Genomic DNA, 18,758 nt, shown 5'->3' on the forward strand with positions numbered 1-18,758 from the left:
ATGTCGTCGACCGACCTTTCGGCCCAGCAGCAGCAGCAGCTTAGCCAGCAACAATCACCACAAAAGTCCGAGTCGCCATCACAGGCCCAAGGAACCTCTTCCAATCCCGCTGGTACGAGTCCCAACGCTCAGGGTAGCTCTGCTGCTGCTGCTGCCGCTGCCGCCGCCGCCGCCGCCGCGAACCACTTGAGTTTTCGCAGGTTCGTCCCTCACCACCAACCTGAATCCCGTCAAATTCTTTCAATAGTCATCTTCCAATCAATGGCGGATGCAACCTGCGTGCTAATATGATTTTGATTCGAATAGGCAACGAGCTTCCAGAGCTTGCGAGGTACGTAGTCTCACACCTTTATGTTTTGTCGCGCCCGCCATTCCGTGGCCCCTCTGCCCACTTTGTGCCGAGGTATCGCTACTCGCGCCGCGGCGCTGCGCTCTACTGGTGCAATGCTGCCCTGCGAGACCTCACGCCCACCTCTTGTAGACCTTCCTCGATCCGAATTAAAGCTAACCTTGTATATTACAGACATGTCACGCCCGCAAGGTACGAATAATCTTTTTTTCTCTACTTGAGTGCTCTCTGTCGTGGACGATTGAACTTCCGACTCGGCCGATTCCCACCCACGACCAATTGGCACCTGCCCTCTCCTCCGATCGACACTTCTCGCCAAATCTCTTCGTCTAACATGTTGTCTAGGTACGATGCGACGCCGCGAGCCTCGGCGTTCCCTGCACGAACTGCGTAGCCTTCCAGATAGAATGTCGCATTCCGACCCCTAAGCGCAAGAAGACTACGAATGCCGGAACGAACAAGGACTCGGACAGGTCTGCCTCAGCTTCGCCATTTCCACATGCTCCCAATCATGGGCTAACTGAGGTGTGCTCCAGCGAGAAGGGAGATAATGCTGAAGAGCGTTCACCGAGAGCTCCCAGTGTTCCTGCGCCAGGACCTGGGACCTTCCCGCCGCGGACACCTGCTGTCTATCACACCACGGATGGCACGCCGTCGTCCACCTATACCGAGTCGCAAGCCCGAAAGGAGGAGGTTGACAGTGGCACTTATCTCAACCTGGTGATGAAACCAAAGTTTACAAGAGCCCCTATAACGGATGCCGGCAGGGTCGCATATCTTGGAGAATCGTCCAATCTGACCTTGCTTGTCCACGATCGACAAGGCTCTTCAGATGTAGTCCACTATCCTCTGCCCGAAAATGTCAGGGGCTCCAGGGCCCGACTGACCGAGCTGGACAATGTCGAAATCGATATCCTGCACCAGCGCGGTGCCTTCCTACTACCACCGAGGTCCCTATGCGACGAACTCATCGATTCCTATTTCAAATGGATCCATCCGATCGTTCCGGTCATCAACCGTACCCGCTTCATGCGACAGTACCGCGATCCCAAGAACCCGCCGTCCCTTTTGTTACTGCAGGCTGTGCTGCTGGCCGGCTCGAGAGTCTGCACAAACCCGCAGCTGATGGACGCCAACGGTTCGACGACGCCCGCTGCCCTGACCTTCTACAAAAGGGCGAAGGCGCTCTACGATGCCAACTACGAGGACGATCGGGTGACCATTGTGCAGTCATTACTGTTGATGGGATGGTACTGGGAGGGACCTGAAGATGTCACCAAGAACGTGTTCTACTGGAGTCGAGTCGCCACCATCGTCGCTCAGGGTTCTGGAATGCATCGAAGTGTTGAGCAGTCACAACTCAGCCGTTCCGACAAGAGACTGTGGAAACGCATCTGGTGGACTCTGTTCACACGAGATAGGTCCGTTGCCGTTGCTCTCGGTCGGCCAGTTCACATCAATCTCGATGACTCTGATGTCGAAATGCTCACGGAGGATGACTTTATCGAGGATGACGGCGATCGCAACAGCGAGTACCCCCCGGATCCCATACACGTACAGTTTTTTATGCAATACGTCAAACTTTGCGAGATCATGGGCCTAGTGCTGTCTCAGCAGTACTCAGTAGCATCTAAAGGACGACAGAGAAACGCCATCGACTTGACCCATAGCGATATGGCTCTCGCCGACTGGCTCCAGAACTGTCCGAAGATCGTGTACTGGGAGGTTGCCCGGCATCACTTTTGGTCAGCCCTGCTGCACTCGAATTACTACACCACTCTGTGTCTCTTACATAGAGCGCACATGCCGCCGAATGGAGGCAGTCGTTTCCCCGACGATTCTCCCTATCCTTCACGAAATATTGCGTTCCAAGCTGCGGCTATGATTACCTCTATCATCGAGAACTTGGCAGCGCACGGCGAACTTCGATTCTGCCCGGCGTTTGTTGTTTACAGCTTGTTCTCGGCCCTGATCATGCACGTCTACCAAATGCGATCACCGGTCCCATCGATTCAGCAGGTGACCCAGGACAGGTTACGAACATGTATGCAGGCCCTCAAGGAAGTGTCGCGAGTTTGGTTGGTAGGAAAGATGGTGTACACCTTGTTTGAGTCCATCATAGGAAACAAGGTACTCGAGGAACGGCTGCAGAAGGCTGCGGGCAAGAGGCATAGGAAAGCGCAACAGGCGTTGGCGCAGCTGGAGCAGCAACAACGCCCGCAGGATGTCGCCAAGAGGAAGTATGACGACATGGCGATCGACTTCAGCGTCAATACTCCAACACCTCAAGAGTCCTACGAAAGATCACGCCCGCAGACTCCCAGCCATATGAAGGGCGATGGAGGCCCTAATCAACAGACGATGCCGCCACCGATCACATCACCCAATGCGAGACAAAACGCGGACACGTTCATGGGCGGAACCTCCTCTAGGCCGCAGACCAGACCAGCGACACCCTTCAACCCTTCATTCTCAGTGCCGGCCACGCCGCCAGACCTCTATCTTGTTACACGTAACTCGCCCAATATTTCTCAGTCTTTGTGGGAAAACTTCCAGCCCGACCAGCTTTTCCCAGATAGCGCAAGTATGCCAGCATTCCCACACATGTCGCCTCCGCCACCAAATCACCAAGGCCTAGATGCTGGCCTCATGGCGCAACTGCAGAATCAAAATACGTCCCATGGTCTACCGGCGCAAAGCACTCAGTTCCAAGCACGGGGCCCCACCAAACAGGGGTTGAGTGGAAGCCCTCAACAAGGCGTCAACGTTCTTGGATCTGGCATGCAGGGTTTCCAGCAGCAGCAACCGCAGCAGCAACAACAGGCTCATGGGCAAGGACAGAGCTCCAACAACAATAACAGCCTCAACAGCAATCTCTGGACGGCGAATTTTGACGGCTTGATGCCGGACGGACAAAGCCCAAGTGATAGCTGGAGCACAGGATCTGCTCAAGGGCAACCTGTCCCAAACACGCTCAATGTTGAAGATTGGTAAGTGTATGCTCTAGCAGTTTTACGAGAACGCCGCAGAGAGCTAAGATCATCGTCAATAGGTTCCAATTTTTCGGCATTAACAACGGCGACCTGGCTAGCATGAACCTCGATCTGGGGTTGGGACCCCAGTAGAGTGAGCAGGAGGACGATTTTGCGGATATTCCATTGACCATATCCATAGTATTTGCAATCAAGGTTGACTTACGACTTGCACATGGCGGAAAGGTGCATAGCGGATGTATCGCCAAATGATACCATCTTGTCACGGGAGCTTCGTATTTACTTAGTAGCATGTGTGGGAAAAGTCGGGACATTCCTGGGCGAGTGACCTAAGCAATCAATGCATATCAATTCTTCAGTCCAGGTCGTTGCTTCAAAGTTTGAAAGACGCTCAAGCAGTATGTTGCGATGAAGACATGCTATTCATACTCTGCGGATAAAAGAAGGACTTTCATGTGACATGGCCAAGCAGCTATACAGTTTCCAATACAAAACTCTCATTCTGAGATATGCTCGCTCAGCTTTATCAACTATCGGGTACGAACCCCAAGGAAACAGATCATTTCACGTGTAGTCCAAAGAGTCCACGCAAAAGTCGATACTTGAAATCATGACCGCCAGCCAAACATTTCAAGCATTATGGTATTATGGAAAGGCTGGCTGGGGGTTGAATGATACTGTATAGCCAAAGACTGGATCGGTGGTTCTAGAAGCTGACAAAATTTGGTGTCTTTCCCCCTTTCCACCGAGAAGAATCCTTGTCAACCATCCCCCCTTCGAGTTGCCCGCCGCCAAAGCCGGGTTGTACACAGCCCCCAATCTTCTACTGCTTCCAAGTCTAATGTTTGAAAATAAAAAGAAGTTTGTAAACAAAGATGGAAGGGGTGGGTTTACTGGCGGTGGGCTCAAAAGGTTGAACACCAACCCCCTGAACGGCGCCGTACCCGCCCCTCTTCTATCTGCCCTTCCCTCAATGCCCGCTAACGCCTGTGTCATGTGCAATCACTTCAACACGAGTCCGACACCTTCCCATCTCCTGTATACCTCGCAAGGGTCTTCTCCTTGGAAATTCGAATCAGAGGGTGTGTTTCCTGCTGAGTCTTTGTTCAAAAAGCACCACCACCCATTCATAATCCCTAGTTCCAACTCTTCCCCTTTCGACAGCAGATGACGGCAGACTTGTTGTGGGCGAACTCCTTCAGTCCGATTTCTTGCCCTTTGCTGCTGCTCCGGTATTGCTCAAGCCTCGTCTCAAGACGGCTCCCTCTCCATCGCTCCTCCCACTAGAGCCCATCGTCATTGGCGCAGCGTCGAGCATGCCTGTGCTAGTCACTCCGCTGCTTGCTGGCATAGACAACCTTCCATCATCGCTGTTTGTATCCGTCAACTCGATTAGATCCAGATCATCTACTTGACGGCTTAGGGACCCCAAGGTAGGCGTGCCCGGAGACTTTGCAAATGCGCCTCGAAGCCACGTCTCCACTGATGCTGCTGCGCGGTCTAAGCCAGAGCCTTGTCGGGACGTTGCTGACAGATCCTGTCCCTCGTCAAAGGGACTTTCCACAATGCCGCTGCTGGAACCTGGCCGAAATCCAAAGTTTGCAGTCTCTGACCCCATGACGGAAATCGATGGCAGAGACTCGTCGATGGCGATTCCAGGGAGGTGCTTCTTAGCCCAAGAGTTTAAATAATCTTTCTCCGGACCAGGTGCTCGTACACTTCGCCCCATAGAGCCCACACCTCCAGGCCTCCTCATCCAAGCTGGCCGCGTGTCGCCCGCATCACTGCCCATCCTGCTTCTCGACGATGCCGGAGTCGATCGCCCTGGAGTGCCGGGGAGGTTTGGCCGACTACTCAAGTTGCTCTGGCGCCGCGATGATGGCCTGCCGACTTGCTCGGGACTTTCTGTGAGGCCAGCTGTAATTGCCGCGGCATCGAGAGAGTGTCTCGGCGTCGATATGCTTGAGGTGCTTCGGAGGCTCTTCTTCCGTCGTGGAGGGAAGTACCCAATTGTTTTGCTCGACACGCGGGCGATCTCAACTGGTTTGGGAACAGAATCCAGTGTAACCCATCGAACGTGAGACCAAGGAGGCTCCTCCTGATCTTCACTGTTGGAGAGTCGAGACGCTGAGCCGTTTTGAGCCGGCAGACTGAAGAAGTCGACTTGTTGCGGTTGTGCCGAGGTCTGCTTACCCCATCCATGAGCGCTTCGAGGTTCCGGTGTTGGGGCAAGCAGGTCGACACTTTGCCCCTCGTGCGAAGGCGGCTCGCAAGGGCGACCCTTAACTTCGCATGCATCTACTGGTATGGCAAGCCACTTGCGCACCAGTATATCTCTAGACCACAGGCCGTTTGCCTTTCTGAATGCGTCTTCGCGGCACCTGTACTTGAGCACTATGCCGGCATAGGTGTCAGTTGGTTGCACATGGTGTATATACACCAGTTGATCTTGGACCTCTTCTTGCTGTGGTGCGTCCCTGGCGACTTCGTCCGAGTTCCTCTTCTTATACTTGCCCGACACATCAAGGCCTCCATTAACTCCGTCGTGACTCTCCAGGACGCTCGCTGTCCGGGCTGCCTTGAGGGCAGCATCTCTTTCTGCGAGAGAGCCTGCTGCAATGTCTCTCTGAGCAGGCCGATTACTGGGCGGCGGCGCGGGACCCCAGTCTTTGGGAGCCTTTCGTGGCGGGGTAGAGTAATCTCTTTTCAAAGGATTGATGTTCGTCCGTCTCCCTTCCCGGTGATCTGACTCGTAGCCCGCATCGTGGACACTTCCACCAGACAAGATGGAAGAAGCAAGCCCCTGGATAGAAGCCCAGCCTTGCGACCATGTGGTATCGAGGAAACTGGCCGAGTTTGGTGCGGTGTTGTTTCGGCGGGCGGCGGAGGATGCACTTCGAGCACCAGACTTCGAGGCATCTCGGGATAAGTGGCCGGAAGGCATGGGGCTTGGCTCGCGGCTTGGTGAACGTAGGGCAGAGAAGGAGGCCGAAAGCCTGTCCAGGGGTCCTCCGGCCGCTGAGGAATCCTCTACAGTGCTGATGAGTCGCCGGTTGCGTGGGCGGGCTTCAGCATCATGACGTGCTGGCATGAGGGCCGAAGAAGACATGTGTGATGTCGACCCAGCCGGGTTTAAGGAATCTGCCATGATGGAGCCAGGCCGCCCACCTCGTCGCTTGGGTGGAAGGCAGTTGAAAGGGAGGGCATCAGCGCGTGGCTTCGATCATCGACAGTATTCGGTCGCTTGGAAGACGGTAGTAGGCGATCTGGGTGGTCGGCGCCGTGGGCGACTTCGGAGTAGGAAGCACAGAAGTTTGAGAGTGGTAGGGAGTTCGAAGGAGCGGGCGAGGAAGTGTGTGTTTCGGTCAAGGCGGATTAGGTTCACAGGGGATGTCAGAGTGTCGCTCTCGCGTGTAATTCGAAGAGTAGGGCGGCTGAGGCGAAGGGAGGAGCCGGTAGTCTTTGGTCGGGTGAGGAATGAATGGATGGAAGTGATGGAAGTGATGTAAGATGGCCGAATGGATGGACAATTGGAACCGTGGTGGTGTACCTTTTCTTTAGCGTATGCAGTAGTAGCAAGCAAGTAAGCAGTGACAAGCAGCAGGCAGTGGGAAGCGGTGGTAGGATGGCGACCGACCGTGGGTGGTGGCAGCGGGAGCGTACCGGTACTGTATGTGCGTATGTGCGTATGCGATATGGGCACCTCTCCACTGGGTTAAGTGTCCTCCCATTGCGGTGCTGAGGCGGCGGGTTGCACTGGGGCCCGTCGAGGGACGTGGACCGGGGTTTGCCAAGGGACCTGAAGGGACCCTTGGCCAGCCGCCAAAGACGACGCAATCACGCACCGAGAACTATCTGAAAGGTACTTCCGAACCTCGTGGCTCGAGGTACTTAGGTAATGTAGGTAAGGTAGTTACCGAGGATTGCTTGTGGCTCCCTGTCCTATCCGTACTGAAATGATTAGCGGTCCTCCCAGTGGGGACAGAACAGGTGGCACTCCTGCAATCCCCCAATTCGCTTGAGGCCTGGGCTGTTTGAGGTCCCGAGTTAGCGGGCTACGGACATGAGTTCCCAGCGGTGGTGGGGGAAAAGGACATGACTGTCAGTCCTAATTGCTGGAGAGACCTGGCAAGCCTGGGACTCCTGGGAGAGTCATGTTCGCTGGCTCGCCCACCACCTGCAGTAACCAATTCGCCCCTCTTGGACTTCGTAGCTACCTTACTGCCCCTCCGCCGGGTGAGGACATGAACCGTGCACGGCCATTCCACTCCTCCGACTCGACGCTCCGCCCGCCTTCCAGCGGCCCCACTCAAAACACTTTGTGCGAGTTCGCGGTCGCGGCAGGTACCTCTTTTTCCCCATATTGCAGAACTTCAAGGTACTCCGTACGAAGCTGGAATTCAGGTTCTGGCGCAGCGCAGACAAGCTCCGGTATAGACGGGCACGACCGTGCCACACGTCGCAATCGCCAATATCAATAGTCGCATACGGTCGAACAAGATACAGTAGCGAGCAACAACCTATTATCGCCGTTACCCATGCCGAACGATTCATCCCCTTGCGACGTCTTTCGACCCTGAACCCACCCCAGCTTGCGATGCCGATTTGTATCGAGTGCCGCCATCCGGTCAAGACACTATGGACCAAATACTCCAACGCTGACGACAAGTCGAGTGGTCACAACATTCGTCTGACCGTTTGCAGAAACTGCGGTCATTTTTGCGACAAATACGTCGAGCACGATTTCGTGGTGCTGTTCATCGATCTCGTCTTGATTAAACCCCAGGTCTATCGTCACCTGTTGCACAATACCTTGATGAAGGATGACGACCGTTTTGATGTAGGTCATAGGGATTTGCGTCACCTGTCTACTTCCAAGATCAAGATCTTTACTGACGGCTTTTCCTGCGCAGTCATCCATTGTACGACTCGGCATCCTTTTGCTACTATTCGACGTTTACTTGACATGGGCGCGCATTGAGAAGCAGACGGTGCCCATCTCTGCCCGGGGCGAGGGTGCCAACCTGGGCAGCTTGGCACAGCAGTCTATTGTATCCCAATACTTCTTCTTCCGTACGTATAATGCGAGACCTAGGGGCGTGCCTCAGATGAAGAACTAAAGCTCCGACAGTAATCCTTTGCGCTTTGTCGACATTTGCCTTCCACATGAGCATTCGCTTCCTTACTTCGTCCAAGTTCTCTCCGCTGAACTTTTTTAATATCTTGCCCCGATATTCGCGTCCGAATTCCGTCTCGACCGCACTCCTTGTCTCGTCCTCGACCAAGCTATTCCCGATCCTCATGGTCATTTGGCAGTACGATGTCCCAGCTGCCGCTCGATCGTTGGGGTGGGCCGTCGTAGCAAACAACGTCGAGGCCCTTCGTATTTTGCTGGACTGCGGCTACGGAGTTGCCACCTTGCTCGCCACGCTGGGAGCTCTTGCCCGGTGGACGGTGGGACGCAGTGTCCTCTGGGCTGCCGGCCTAGATGGTGTTGATTCCATCGGAGAAACGAGCATTGCCGCAGATGGTAAAGCACTCTGGGCTCTTCTGATGTACGTGAGGGAATGGGCAAGTGATCTAGCCGCAGGATAACAGGCAGTATATAGATGCCAGACTCAAATAAACGAGATGAATGTGTAATATGTACCGCTCGGCGTTGCGTGAATTGATGTTGTATAACTAGCCGTCTTGCCATCTCGGGTGCAAACTCAGTCCGGCCACAATCCTTATCACTAGCGGACTGGCATCATCTGTCGGTATCTTGAGCTACCCTTTGGGTGTGAGGCGGCACTCTTCAACAGCCAGTCACGCGCCGTTCTATGACAGAACCCTATCAAGCCCCTTAAACGCCGTCCTTATGAAGTTGTAGTTGTGTGAAATCGATAATAGTACATCGCCCCCCATCGCGTTGCATCTCTTCCCCCGCCCTTCCACCATCACCTCGAACGAGTCGTTAATGGTGCACGGCACTCTCTCGGAGGTTGCTACGTTTGGGTTCGATCAAGGGGTGGAGCTGGGCGAGGAACGTGATGGCCCACATGAGATAGCAGCATGCGAGGGCGAGGAGGAGGGAGGATCTCCAGATGCTGTAGATGATGGTCAGCCATGTGTTCTGTCGCAATGACGAAAACGATGAGAGTTCTTCGATTGCGGAGATAGTTCGCTTTCGAGTGATAGAAACACATACATTTGGGTGTCGCCCTTGGGAGACAGGAACCATGCGCCAGCGCCCATCGCGACGACGATGACGAGGCCGACGAAGATGCTGTACCTGTTGTTTCTCGTGTCAATACATCGGTCGTCGGAGTATGCTTTCGGTGAGGAGGGTGAACGAACCCTTGCGCCATTTTTGCTGCTCGATTTGGAATACGGTGTGGTATGGGGGTGTGTACAGGTATGTTGGGTTTCGCGTTGATGTCGTCGTGCTACTTCGTCGATTGCTTCTGTCGTCGTCGGGAAGGCTGAGCTAGGTAGGAGGTCCTGGACGTCAGTTGTGGGAGCAGCTGTCGGTGCAGAGCACCAGCCGGCAGCTCGACGGTTGATGGTGCTTAGTCATCCATGTTGTTCCCGCCTCTGTGAACTGATCTGTCATGCCAGGGCAAAGTACCCATCTAAGTATCTTTTTGTTCAACACTCAAGTCACTAACAGTAGATCCTCTCGAGGTTTAGCTGCAATGTGGCAATCATCTAGAGGCATGCAACTAAGTCAAAATCAATATTCTCATTTCGTTCCTAGTTTCATTTCATGCTGCATGTATTTATAATCTCATGAGCTTTGAGCTATGTTCCGAGCATTGGGATCTCATGCTCAAGAGTCATTCTCGTACTTGAGCCCAGCTTCCTTTCTTACAGCACCGTAGATGCCAGCCATATCACCTGACGGCCCTACGTGCTCCTTGACAATCTGCAAATGCCTATCGGCGTTTTCGGTATTCTGCAGTCTTGTGCCTGCGGCTTTGGCAATAGCCATCGCGTGCCCGGCGTCTTTCCTCGCCAAATCAACAGCGAAAAGCGGTTCCTCCCTCTTGTAATAGTCGCCTTCCAACATCCGCATCGAGTACGCAGGGTAAGGGCTGCCACCAAACATGGCATCAACAAACTGCTTCATATAGCCGGTTCCGAGCCCACTCTTCTCGGCAGCCACATAAGTCTCGGCGAGCTGCTCGACCATGCCCAAGATGACGGTGTTGCCCAGCACCTTCAACGTCGACGCCTTGTGGTACGGCTCATCGGCCATGTTGATCTCACGAGCCGCCATGGCATCGATATAAGGCCGGATCTTCTCGATCGAGGCTTTTGGCCCGGCAAGAACCAAGGTCGCGTTGCCGGCAGCCACCATGGCAGGCGCTCCGAACACGGGCGCGCAGATGAACTCGGCGCCCTTGTCCAGCACCGCCTTCGCGGCCGCCTCTGAGGCGCCGGGAGCAATGGTTGAGCACTCCACAAAGACCTTGCCCTCGAGTTTCTGCTGGGCTGCGGTTGCGAAGATCTCCTCCACTGCCTGGTCGTTGGCGACACACGTAAAGATGATGTCGGCCTGCGCGATAGCTTCCCCGAGCGACTCGACGACCTGCGTCTTGCCGGCGGGCAGGCTCTGGCTCAGTTCTGTGGCTCGCTTGGTGGTGCGGTTGTAGATGAGGAGCGGCTTGTCAAGTTTGGACTTTTCCGCAATGTTTTTACACATACCCTGAGTGCTAAGGTAAGCTTGCATGTCTTGATCGAAACAGGGTCTTTAACTCGGAAATTGGGAAACACTCACTCTGCCGATGTTGCCGAGGCCGATCCAAAGAAGTATCTGAGCCATTGTGAAGTGTGTTTCGGAAGATGATGACTAGTAGTAGATGAGGTTCGGAGAGAAGAAAGGTGATGATGCAGATCAAAGCCAGGTACAAGCAATTAGGAGATGAATGTGCCTGTTTTGAGAATGAGACTCAAGAGAAGCTTAATGAAGTTGGTGACATGTTAGCGGCGGCTTGACCATGCCGAAATGCCCCTCAGGGCCTCTGTCAGTTGAGTTTGAAGGGCGAGGTGACGACAACGGCTTTGCCCGAGCGGGGTTGCTTCGGTTCATCATAGAGACCACAGCGGCACTTTGATCGGTAACTTGGAACAAACAATGGCAGGGGCTAAGAGCTTGACTAGCATAGTGAATAGATATGGAGTACTCGGAGGTTAATAGAACGGGAATGCATCGGTAACTAAAGTAGGTTACAATACCTAAGTAAGTAGTGTCAACGGCACCTTAATAACAGTTGAAGACAAGTGATCAACCAACGGGTTTACAACTTTGCTCCACTGCATAGCTTGCTTTACAACTTTAGATACCTATGCATGATCCCTTTTCCACGCCAACGGAGCTCAGACGTCGGGAGCGTACCTGACGCGGAGTCGAGCAAGGTAACCCAGCTGATTAGTGTGTATCTACGGCTGTTCCCGCCCTGGCAGTTGTGCCTTGAGTTGCCAAGCAGGGAGATTCTTACTAGATTATCTGTACCTTTCTTGGTCGGCGGCAGTTGGTGTAAGTCATGCGAAGCAGCCACTGCTGAGGTCTTTTTTTGCCCCTCGTCACATGCTGAGCCAATTTTTCAACGTGCATGCAATTACATTAGGAGTGCGTGGAAGTAGATGAACCACGCCAACTGTTGAGGTTTTTTTCTTCGATTGGTGATTTGTCTTCTCTTACCTCGTCTTCTTGTCCGACAGCTCGCCTCGGTGCTACGGTAATACTTAACGGTCGCCGATGGCGGTCCGCATGATGGAGACGTATCTGATCTTATCGTCTTATCAGTACGCCCTTTGGTAGGTCACCTTGACTCACAAAGTGGGAATTTCTTGGTCGGGGGAACAGGGCGGGTTGCAGTTCGTGCTCTCTGCCGGCCTAAGCCAAGGTCCCTTTCCCTTCGTCACCGACTCTTAAACTCTCTCCGACTTTGACATTCCAACTTCACTCTTACGGGGGCGATTCAGTGCTCAGACGGATTCCAAAACGACCTGACAGTCATTTGCATGGTTGTCTGAAGGGATGGATTTGCTTTGACCTTTCCCCCTCTCACGACGGTGCCACGCTGCCTCTAATCGGCTGGAGACTTGGGCCACAGAGTCTAGCTTCTTTTGACACCTTCACTTATCTCAAAACTATTCCCTTTCTTGCTTATACTCTTTGCGAAGGAACAACAGGATTGTGTTCATCCGGACTCATTTTCAAATATCAGACCGCATCACCTTCTATTCGGTCTTCATATTACCACTGTAGGCCAACGAAGCACATCTCCGGCATGCCCTACATTTCTCGTCGTTATCGGTAAGATGCGGTCTCCAGCGTTGAAGCAAGCAAGCAACCTAGTTGCCAGGGTATGCGTTTGAACCCCCAAATCCAACACGGCTTGAAGTCGTTGTGTCTAGGCCTTACAAAGTTGATATTAGGCACCGTTTGCTCTCGACTCTTGCAGTCCGCCCAATTGTAGACTTTATCACCGCCCACGGTTAGGAGGCACGCGCCAAGAAGAGGCCTTGCAAAGTGCCCTCTCAGCAGTCCGCCACTCATCCAGCAATCAAGCTCGTGAGAGGCAACGAGCAGAGGACAGGGTACTTATTGAATGGCCGCCTTGATTATTCTTTCAATAGCTGACATGAGCTACAGGACTTCATTGTGTCCGTCTTAGAAGCCTCGGCTACCCGTCGTGATGCCAAAGGCTACCTTCAGAAATACGCCCCTCAGTCCGGCGAGGACGGTTCCAGGAAGCGCAAGGTCTCCAAGTCGCAAGAGGGGCCTGATCAAATCTATTCGTCCGTTAGAGTAATCAATCAGGCGCCGAAATTCATTCAAGGCACTGAGTTCAAGGCCGAAACCGCCATTCCTGAAGGCGAACCCATTAACTTGGCAATTGTCAAGATACGCCTTCCCCAGGATGTCGACGACGAAATGCTTAGTGCAATGGCCAAAACCCTGACCCAACTTAGGAAGCTAGGTCTCGTTAGCCTTATTGTCCTCGATGGAGGACAAGTGTCGTCTCGAAAGCTTCTCCGGGAGCAGTCATGGAGAGTCCAGCAAGCCATTGAAGCGTTTGGCGAGCCGGGTAGCATCCTACTCGACCAGTGTATTGCGGAGGCTGAGTCGCAGACCGCGCAAACAAAGGGATTCATGCCATCCGGCGTTTATGTTCAGCACCCGCACCTTCTGCTGCGAGCTCTGCGAGACAATGCGATTGTTGTTGTTCCTCCAGTCACCTTGGCACACAACATGAAGAGCATCGACGTGGTGGATGCTGACGAAACCATCATCGCGCTCACCAAATTCTTTTGTGGGCTTCAGTTCAACGCCTCTGAAAGCCCCGTTGGGGCGCCTGACTCCAGTCTCAGCCCTGGCGCCAAGGTTGCCTCGGTCGAGAAAGTCATCATCCTAGACCCAGCTGGAGGCACACCTCTGTCTGATGCACACGATGATTCGTGTCATCGATACATCAATTTGGACCAAGAATTTGAGGGCATCATGTATGGCCTCACACACCCGACAGGGTCAGAAGCACGACGAGGTAAATACCCCGAGAGTGTGCGGCAGCTCCACGCTCGGAACCTCGACCTGTCAAAGAAGGTGCTTGCGATGTTACCCTCGACTTCTTCTGCCATAATCAGCACCCCATCTGCTGCAGCAAACAAGCCGATTCAGCAGTTTACAAGCGTCACGACACGTAACCGGCAAAATCCTTTGATCCACAACCTACTGACGGATAAACCCGTCTTTTCGTCATCACTACCGCTCGACCGGGTCCGCTCTGGGAAAAAGGGCGTCATGGCATCTGGCGAGACCCATGTGGCAACTTTGGTCAAGCGCGGCATGCCGCTTACAGTGTATCCCGATCCCACGATCAGTGCTTGGGTGCCGCCTCGGCCAGGCGGTCCGCGCTTGAGACTTACAGACACCTGCATAGATATGCCACGGCTGGTCAATCTCATCAACGACTCTTTCAACCGGGAATTGGACGTTGAGCACTACCTAGAGCGCGTCAACGAGAACCTGGCCGGCATCATCATTGCAGGAGAGTACGAGGGTGGAGCAATTCTAACCTGGGAGAAGCCTTTCGGACTGGATGAGGAGACTGCGTACAAGACTGGTCGACTGGTTCCGTACTTGGATAAGTTTGCGGTTCTCAAAAGCCGACAAGGAAGTGGTGGAGTTGCAGATGTGGTTTTCAACGCCATGGTCAGAGGCTGCTTCCCAGAAGGCGTCTGCTGGCGCAGCCGACAGGACAACCCCGTCAATAAGTGGTATTTCGAGAGATCCTTGGGCACATGGAAACTTAAGGATACTAACTGGACCATGTTCTGGACAACGCCACACCTCCCGCTGAGCGATCCAAAGCTGCTGGATTATGAGAATGTTTGTCGTTATATTGAACCATCATGGGCAGATACAAAACCGCCCGACTAAGACACAAGGGGGTGGCTCTGAGAAACAGCTTCACGTGGCAGCATCAAGATTGGAGGGGGGCTCAATAGAAGGCAAAATGCAATCAAAGGAAACAAAAAGCGAGATCAACTTTGATTGTGTGCTTGTTACAAATGAGCTGTCTTAGCTGGGCCATCGTGAATCTCTAGACATCATCATCTTGCATATGGGACTATATTCCCTTACCTTAGATATGAAATTACGATCAAGGAAGGATGCATGTAAGGTCTGTAGTTCCACCTAAGACCAGGAACTCAACCAGAACCTACATGACGAACTACTCCTCGGCATTTCTACGCAAGGGATGCATCCACCAGCTGTGAGGAGGCAATGCCATCTAAAGCTGTCAGGGACGCAGGTAGTACGTACCGAAGAAAGTCCCATAAGTCACGTGCGCTAGTGTGCACCCATTCCCTGCTTGACTGATCCACATGGCCAGCTGCCCCTGGGTAGCTTGTGACAGCATGCTGGAGGTTGCTGTGCAGCCAATTTAACATACTGGATACCTGTCTATCTTGCTTCAGGTCGCAGGCAGGCACGAAGGCAGAACTCCCGCATCTACAACCCACCTCAACCCGTTCAACAGGCATTTATCGTCAGTGCCGACTTTCCCGCAGCGACCGAGTCGCTTTCTTTTTTCCACCCTACTTTGTCACATCAAACTACCGCCAAGATGGATTTCAAGAATCTCGGCAAAAGCTTCACGTGCGTTGTCGCATGCCCTTCATGTCAGCGGTCGCGAGTGCTGTATCCAGGCTGACGAAATCCCATTAATGCAGCTCCTTTGGGTCCTCAATCACCCCTTTCGCTTCCCGTACCTTCCAGTACACCAAGGAGCAGCTTGGCCAGGCCGAGGACAAGGTACGTTTGTTTCTTTGCGCCGACCTAATCAGTTGCTTAATGAAGCAAGAGCTAATCTCCTTGTCTCCCACAGACCCAGCTCCCTCCCGACTACATTGATCTCGAGAAGCGCGTCGATGCCCTCAAGCAGGTGCATCAGAAGATGCTGGCCGTGACGTGAGTTGTTGGCAGAGATGCCCCGCGAGTCGAAAATCGACCACTAACACCACTGACTGAAGCTCGCAATACTCGAACGAGGCCTACGACTACCCGCCCAACATCAAGGAGACCTTCCAGGATCTCGGTCGCACCGTCAGCGAGAAGGTCACTCTCCTTTCGTCCGCTGGCTCCCCGGCCGAGGCCCAGGCAGCCCTGACCGCTCCCCCTTCGGCGAAGCCCCAGCCCAAGACCTTCAACCATGCCATTGCCAGAGCCAGTCTGTCAAGCAGCCAGGTGCTTCACCAGCAGCATACCGGAACCGGCGAGGATCCTTTGGCTACGGCTCTCGAGAAGTATGCCTTGGCTATGGAGCGAGTCGGCGAGTCCCGCATGGCCCAGGATGCCCAGATCCAGAGCCGCTTCCTTGCCGGCTGGAACACCACCTTGAACACCAACCTCAAGTTCGCTACCCGCGCCCGCCAGAACGTCGAGAAGTCCCGCTTGACTCTCGATGCTGCCAAGGCCCGCGCTCACGGCACCACCTGGAAGATGGGCCCCGGTGCCACTCCCAACGAGGGCCAGCCTCCGGAGCTGAGCCCTGAGGCCCAGGAGGAGATTGAGAAGGCCGAGGACGACTTTGTCACGCAAACTGAGGAGGCCGTTGGTGTCATGAAGAATGTTCGTAGACCTAAACTTTTCCCAGCATGACAACGGCGATCGCTAACTCTCTTGACAGGTTCTTGATACCCCTGAGCCCCTTCGCAACCTTGCCGACCTGATTGCTGCTCAGATCGAGTACCACAAGAAGGCCTACGAGATCTTGAGCGAGCTTGCCCCGGTTGTCGATGGCCTGCAGGTTGAGCAGGAGGTTAGTCGCGCCTCGAACTACGAAGTATAACGAAGACCGATCCGTGCTGACGCCCTTTCGCTGCAGGCCAGCTACCGCAAGAGCCGTGAGAACGCCTCTTAAGCGGCTGGAAGTGAGCGCCTCTTTTCTTGATCGCCACTGCCTCTGCAGTGCTACCAGCTTCATCATACTTAGATTTGGTTGACGTCTGCCGAGCAGTCAGCATCCTACGGTTTGGTGTACCTGGGGGTCGGGGAAAACCCGATTGCTATTGTTGCAGCCGCCATGGCTGAGGCCTAGTGTGTTGCGCCCCATGTATCGTTGAGAGACGGCTTGTTTCTATTTCAGCCATGTGTGGCTTTAGGGACTACTTCGATTCGTTATCGACGTCTGAAACTCTCATACCAGGGTGTGAGAGTGTCCTGATCGCGTCCGTCCAAGGTTGATTTTACGACTTCTGAATATAGAGTTGTTTTCACGTTTGACGAACTCCGAACGACTACCAGCAGTTGTGACTGGTAGGACGACTTGGCATTAAGTTCAGATAGCTTGTCCATTTCCTCAATCCGGTATTAGCCTGCATGCCTACCTATCTGTACTTCTGCGTGAAAAGAGTCTGTTCATTGGCTATTCTATCAGTAGTGCATCACCAGTGGAGCGTCATGTCAACAGTGATCTTTGACCTAAAGAGTGCTTTCAAGTACGGCACTCAAAGTCCCAAGTAAGACGTAGAATGCAGCTGAGATCCTTGAGACCGTCAAGTACATGCACTCGATTGAAATAAATAACATCTGAAAGCGACACAGAATTGCTTGCGCTTCCGAGGGTGTCTAAGTGACAGAGTGGGAATCACGTGACTCGAAAGTGCTGACTTATGTAAGGAAATCTACTGGTCAATGAAATCCAAGCGACACTGCATCCCCCAGAATAGCTGGCCGACCTTGCGCTCCATAGCTCAATTCACCGAACACCCGCGATCTCCAATTCGAGCCAATTGATATCGCAACCATGCGGAGAACACTTCGCCTCCTCGCTGGCGTCAAGCCTGCTCGCTACCTTGAAGCCGGCACCCCGACGGGCCTCACCGGCCTCTGGACGCACAATAGCCCGCGGTCGACACTGCTCTACCTGTACGGCACCACCCTCGAGAAGCTTCAGACGGTCCCCGAGTCCTCTCTCTACCGCCAATCGGTCGAAGCCATCACGAAGCACCGCCTCGGCCTCGTCGAAGCGACGGTACCGCCGGGCTACCCTGAGTGGGAGAAGCGTGCCGAGGCGATTGTCAAGGAGAAGCCCGAACAGTTCCGCCTCGTCAGCGGCCGCGTCGACGGCAGCGGCGCGCGGACGGTGAAGCTCGGCGGCCGGACGTTTGTCGTCGCGACGCAGCACGAGGAGGGCGACGTCCGCCTCGAGGAGTGGGACGGCGAGAAGGACGAGGGCGGAACCCTGGAGGGCCCGCGTACCGAGGCCGAGCGAAAGGATCACCAGCTTCTTGCTGACCGCAAGGACCTGAACGATATTGCCAAGGTGCAGTGGGAGGCGGAGCCGCAATTGACAGCCGATCAGTACGTTTTGTTCTTTTCCCCGGGGCAGGGCCACAATTTGAGATGGTTTTGCTGGCAAGGGGGTAGGGGGACTTATACTGACGTGCGGTTTCTGTAGGGTTTCTGAGTTGGAGACCAAGATCGGAGCTGGCCTCATTGAGGAGGTCATTCAGGTTGCCGAGAGCGAGCTGAAGCTCGTGGATGTGATGACACAGGCCAAGGTGTACGTTGTTCTGCCTTTCCAATCCCTTTACCCCTCGACCTTTGCTAACTGACAATGATCAGGTGGGAGGACCTTGAGGAGAAGCCTGTTGAGGGCCAGTGGACCTACTTTGAGCGCAAGTCCTCGTAAGCGGATGCTTTCTTGCTGCAGAAGACACTTGCCAATTCTAGATAATGTACATTAGGCGACTGTGATGACCAAAGATACATCGAGATGTTGCTTTTTTCCCCCATGTGGGTTGTTGTGCAGACAAAGGCAGCTGTCGTGAGAGTGTCTTTTCCACGTGTTCCCTGGCTACGAGGTTCATTACGAGGAGTTGATAACATCATGAACTTTGTCGGCTATTGAGTCTCG

General features: G+C 53.9%; 7 protein-coding genes across 7 annotated transcripts; 5 read left to right on the forward strand and 2 right to left on the reverse strand.

The window, feature by feature from the left end:
* Positions 1-3,474, forward strand: BDP55DRAFT_689728 (fungal-specific transcription factor domain-containing protein; the record flags this gene model as incomplete). Its single annotated transcript, XM_060576772.1, has 4 exons — positions 1-200; positions 307-331; positions 695-3,339; positions 3,402-3,474. 4 exons carry the CDS (start codon positions 1-3, stop codon positions 3,472-3,474), a joined length of 2,943 nt encoding a protein of 980 aa, XP_060435407.1.
* Positions 3,475-4,540: 1,066 nt separating this feature from the next.
* BDP55DRAFT_689729 (LysM domain-containing protein) lies at positions 4,541-6,490 on the reverse strand (the record flags this gene model as incomplete). Its single annotated transcript, XM_060576773.1, has 1 exon — positions 4,541-6,490. The coding sequence occupies one exon, from the start codon at positions 6,488-6,490 to the stop codon at positions 4,541-4,543; it is 1,950 nt and encodes a 649-aa protein (XP_060435408.1).
* A 1,449-nt stretch (positions 6,491-7,939) lies between these two features.
* On the forward strand, positions 7,940-8,937 carry BDP55DRAFT_541136 (Arv1-like family protein; the record flags this gene model as incomplete). The annotated part of the gene is made up of 3 exons (XM_060568187.1): positions 7,940-8,182; positions 8,256-8,415; positions 8,474-8,937. 3 exons carry the CDS (start codon positions 7,940-7,942, stop codon positions 8,935-8,937), a joined length of 867 nt encoding a protein of 288 aa, XP_060435409.1.
* A 361-nt stretch (positions 8,938-9,298) lies between these two features.
* Positions 9,299-11,149, reverse strand: BDP55DRAFT_540793 (uncharacterized protein; the record flags this gene model as incomplete). The annotated part of the gene is made up of 4 exons (XM_060568153.1): positions 9,299-9,431; positions 9,533-9,811; positions 10,173-11,032; positions 11,105-11,149. 4 exons carry the CDS (start codon positions 11,147-11,149, stop codon positions 9,299-9,301), a joined length of 1,317 nt encoding a protein of 438 aa, XP_060435410.1.
* A 1,164-nt stretch (positions 11,150-12,313) lies between these two features.
* On the forward strand, positions 12,314-14,902 carry BDP55DRAFT_202053 (putative N-acetylglutamate synthase). Its single transcript, XM_060565945.1, has 3 exons — positions 12,314-12,696; positions 12,769-12,930; positions 12,986-14,902. The coding sequence occupies exons 1-3, from the start codon at positions 12,652-12,654 to the stop codon at positions 14,771-14,773; spliced, it is 1,995 nt and encodes a 664-aa protein (XP_060435411.1). The 5' UTR covers positions 12,314-12,651; the 3' UTR covers positions 14,774-14,902.
* Positions 14,903-15,464: 562 nt separating this feature from the next.
* Positions 15,465-16,760, forward strand: BDP55DRAFT_723311 (bin/amphiphysin/Rvs domain for vesicular trafficking; the record flags this gene model as incomplete). Its single annotated transcript, XM_060578726.1, has 6 exons — positions 15,465-15,496; positions 15,571-15,652; positions 15,726-15,808; positions 15,871-16,468; positions 16,527-16,658; positions 16,725-16,760. The coding sequence occupies 6 exons, from the start codon at positions 15,465-15,467 to the stop codon at positions 16,758-16,760; spliced, it is 963 nt and encodes a 320-aa protein (XP_060435412.1).
* Positions 16,761-17,645: 885 nt separating this feature from the next.
* Positions 17,646-18,533, forward strand: BDP55DRAFT_540934 (ETC complex I subunit conserved region-domain-containing protein; the record flags this gene model as incomplete). Its single annotated transcript, XM_060568163.1, has 3 exons — positions 17,646-18,202; positions 18,300-18,404; positions 18,467-18,533. The coding sequence occupies 3 exons, from the start codon at positions 17,646-17,648 to the stop codon at positions 18,531-18,533; spliced, it is 729 nt and encodes a 242-aa protein (XP_060435413.1).
* Positions 18,534-18,758: the final 225 nt, after the last annotated feature.

Source organism: Colletotrichum godetiae (assembly GCF_030913485.1).
Source record: "Colletotrichum godetiae strain CBS 193.32 chromosome Unknown BDP55scaffold_3, whole genome shotgun sequence".
Classification (NCBI taxonomy): Eukaryota; Fungi; Ascomycota; class Sordariomycetes; order Glomerellales; family Glomerellaceae; genus Colletotrichum; species Colletotrichum godetiae.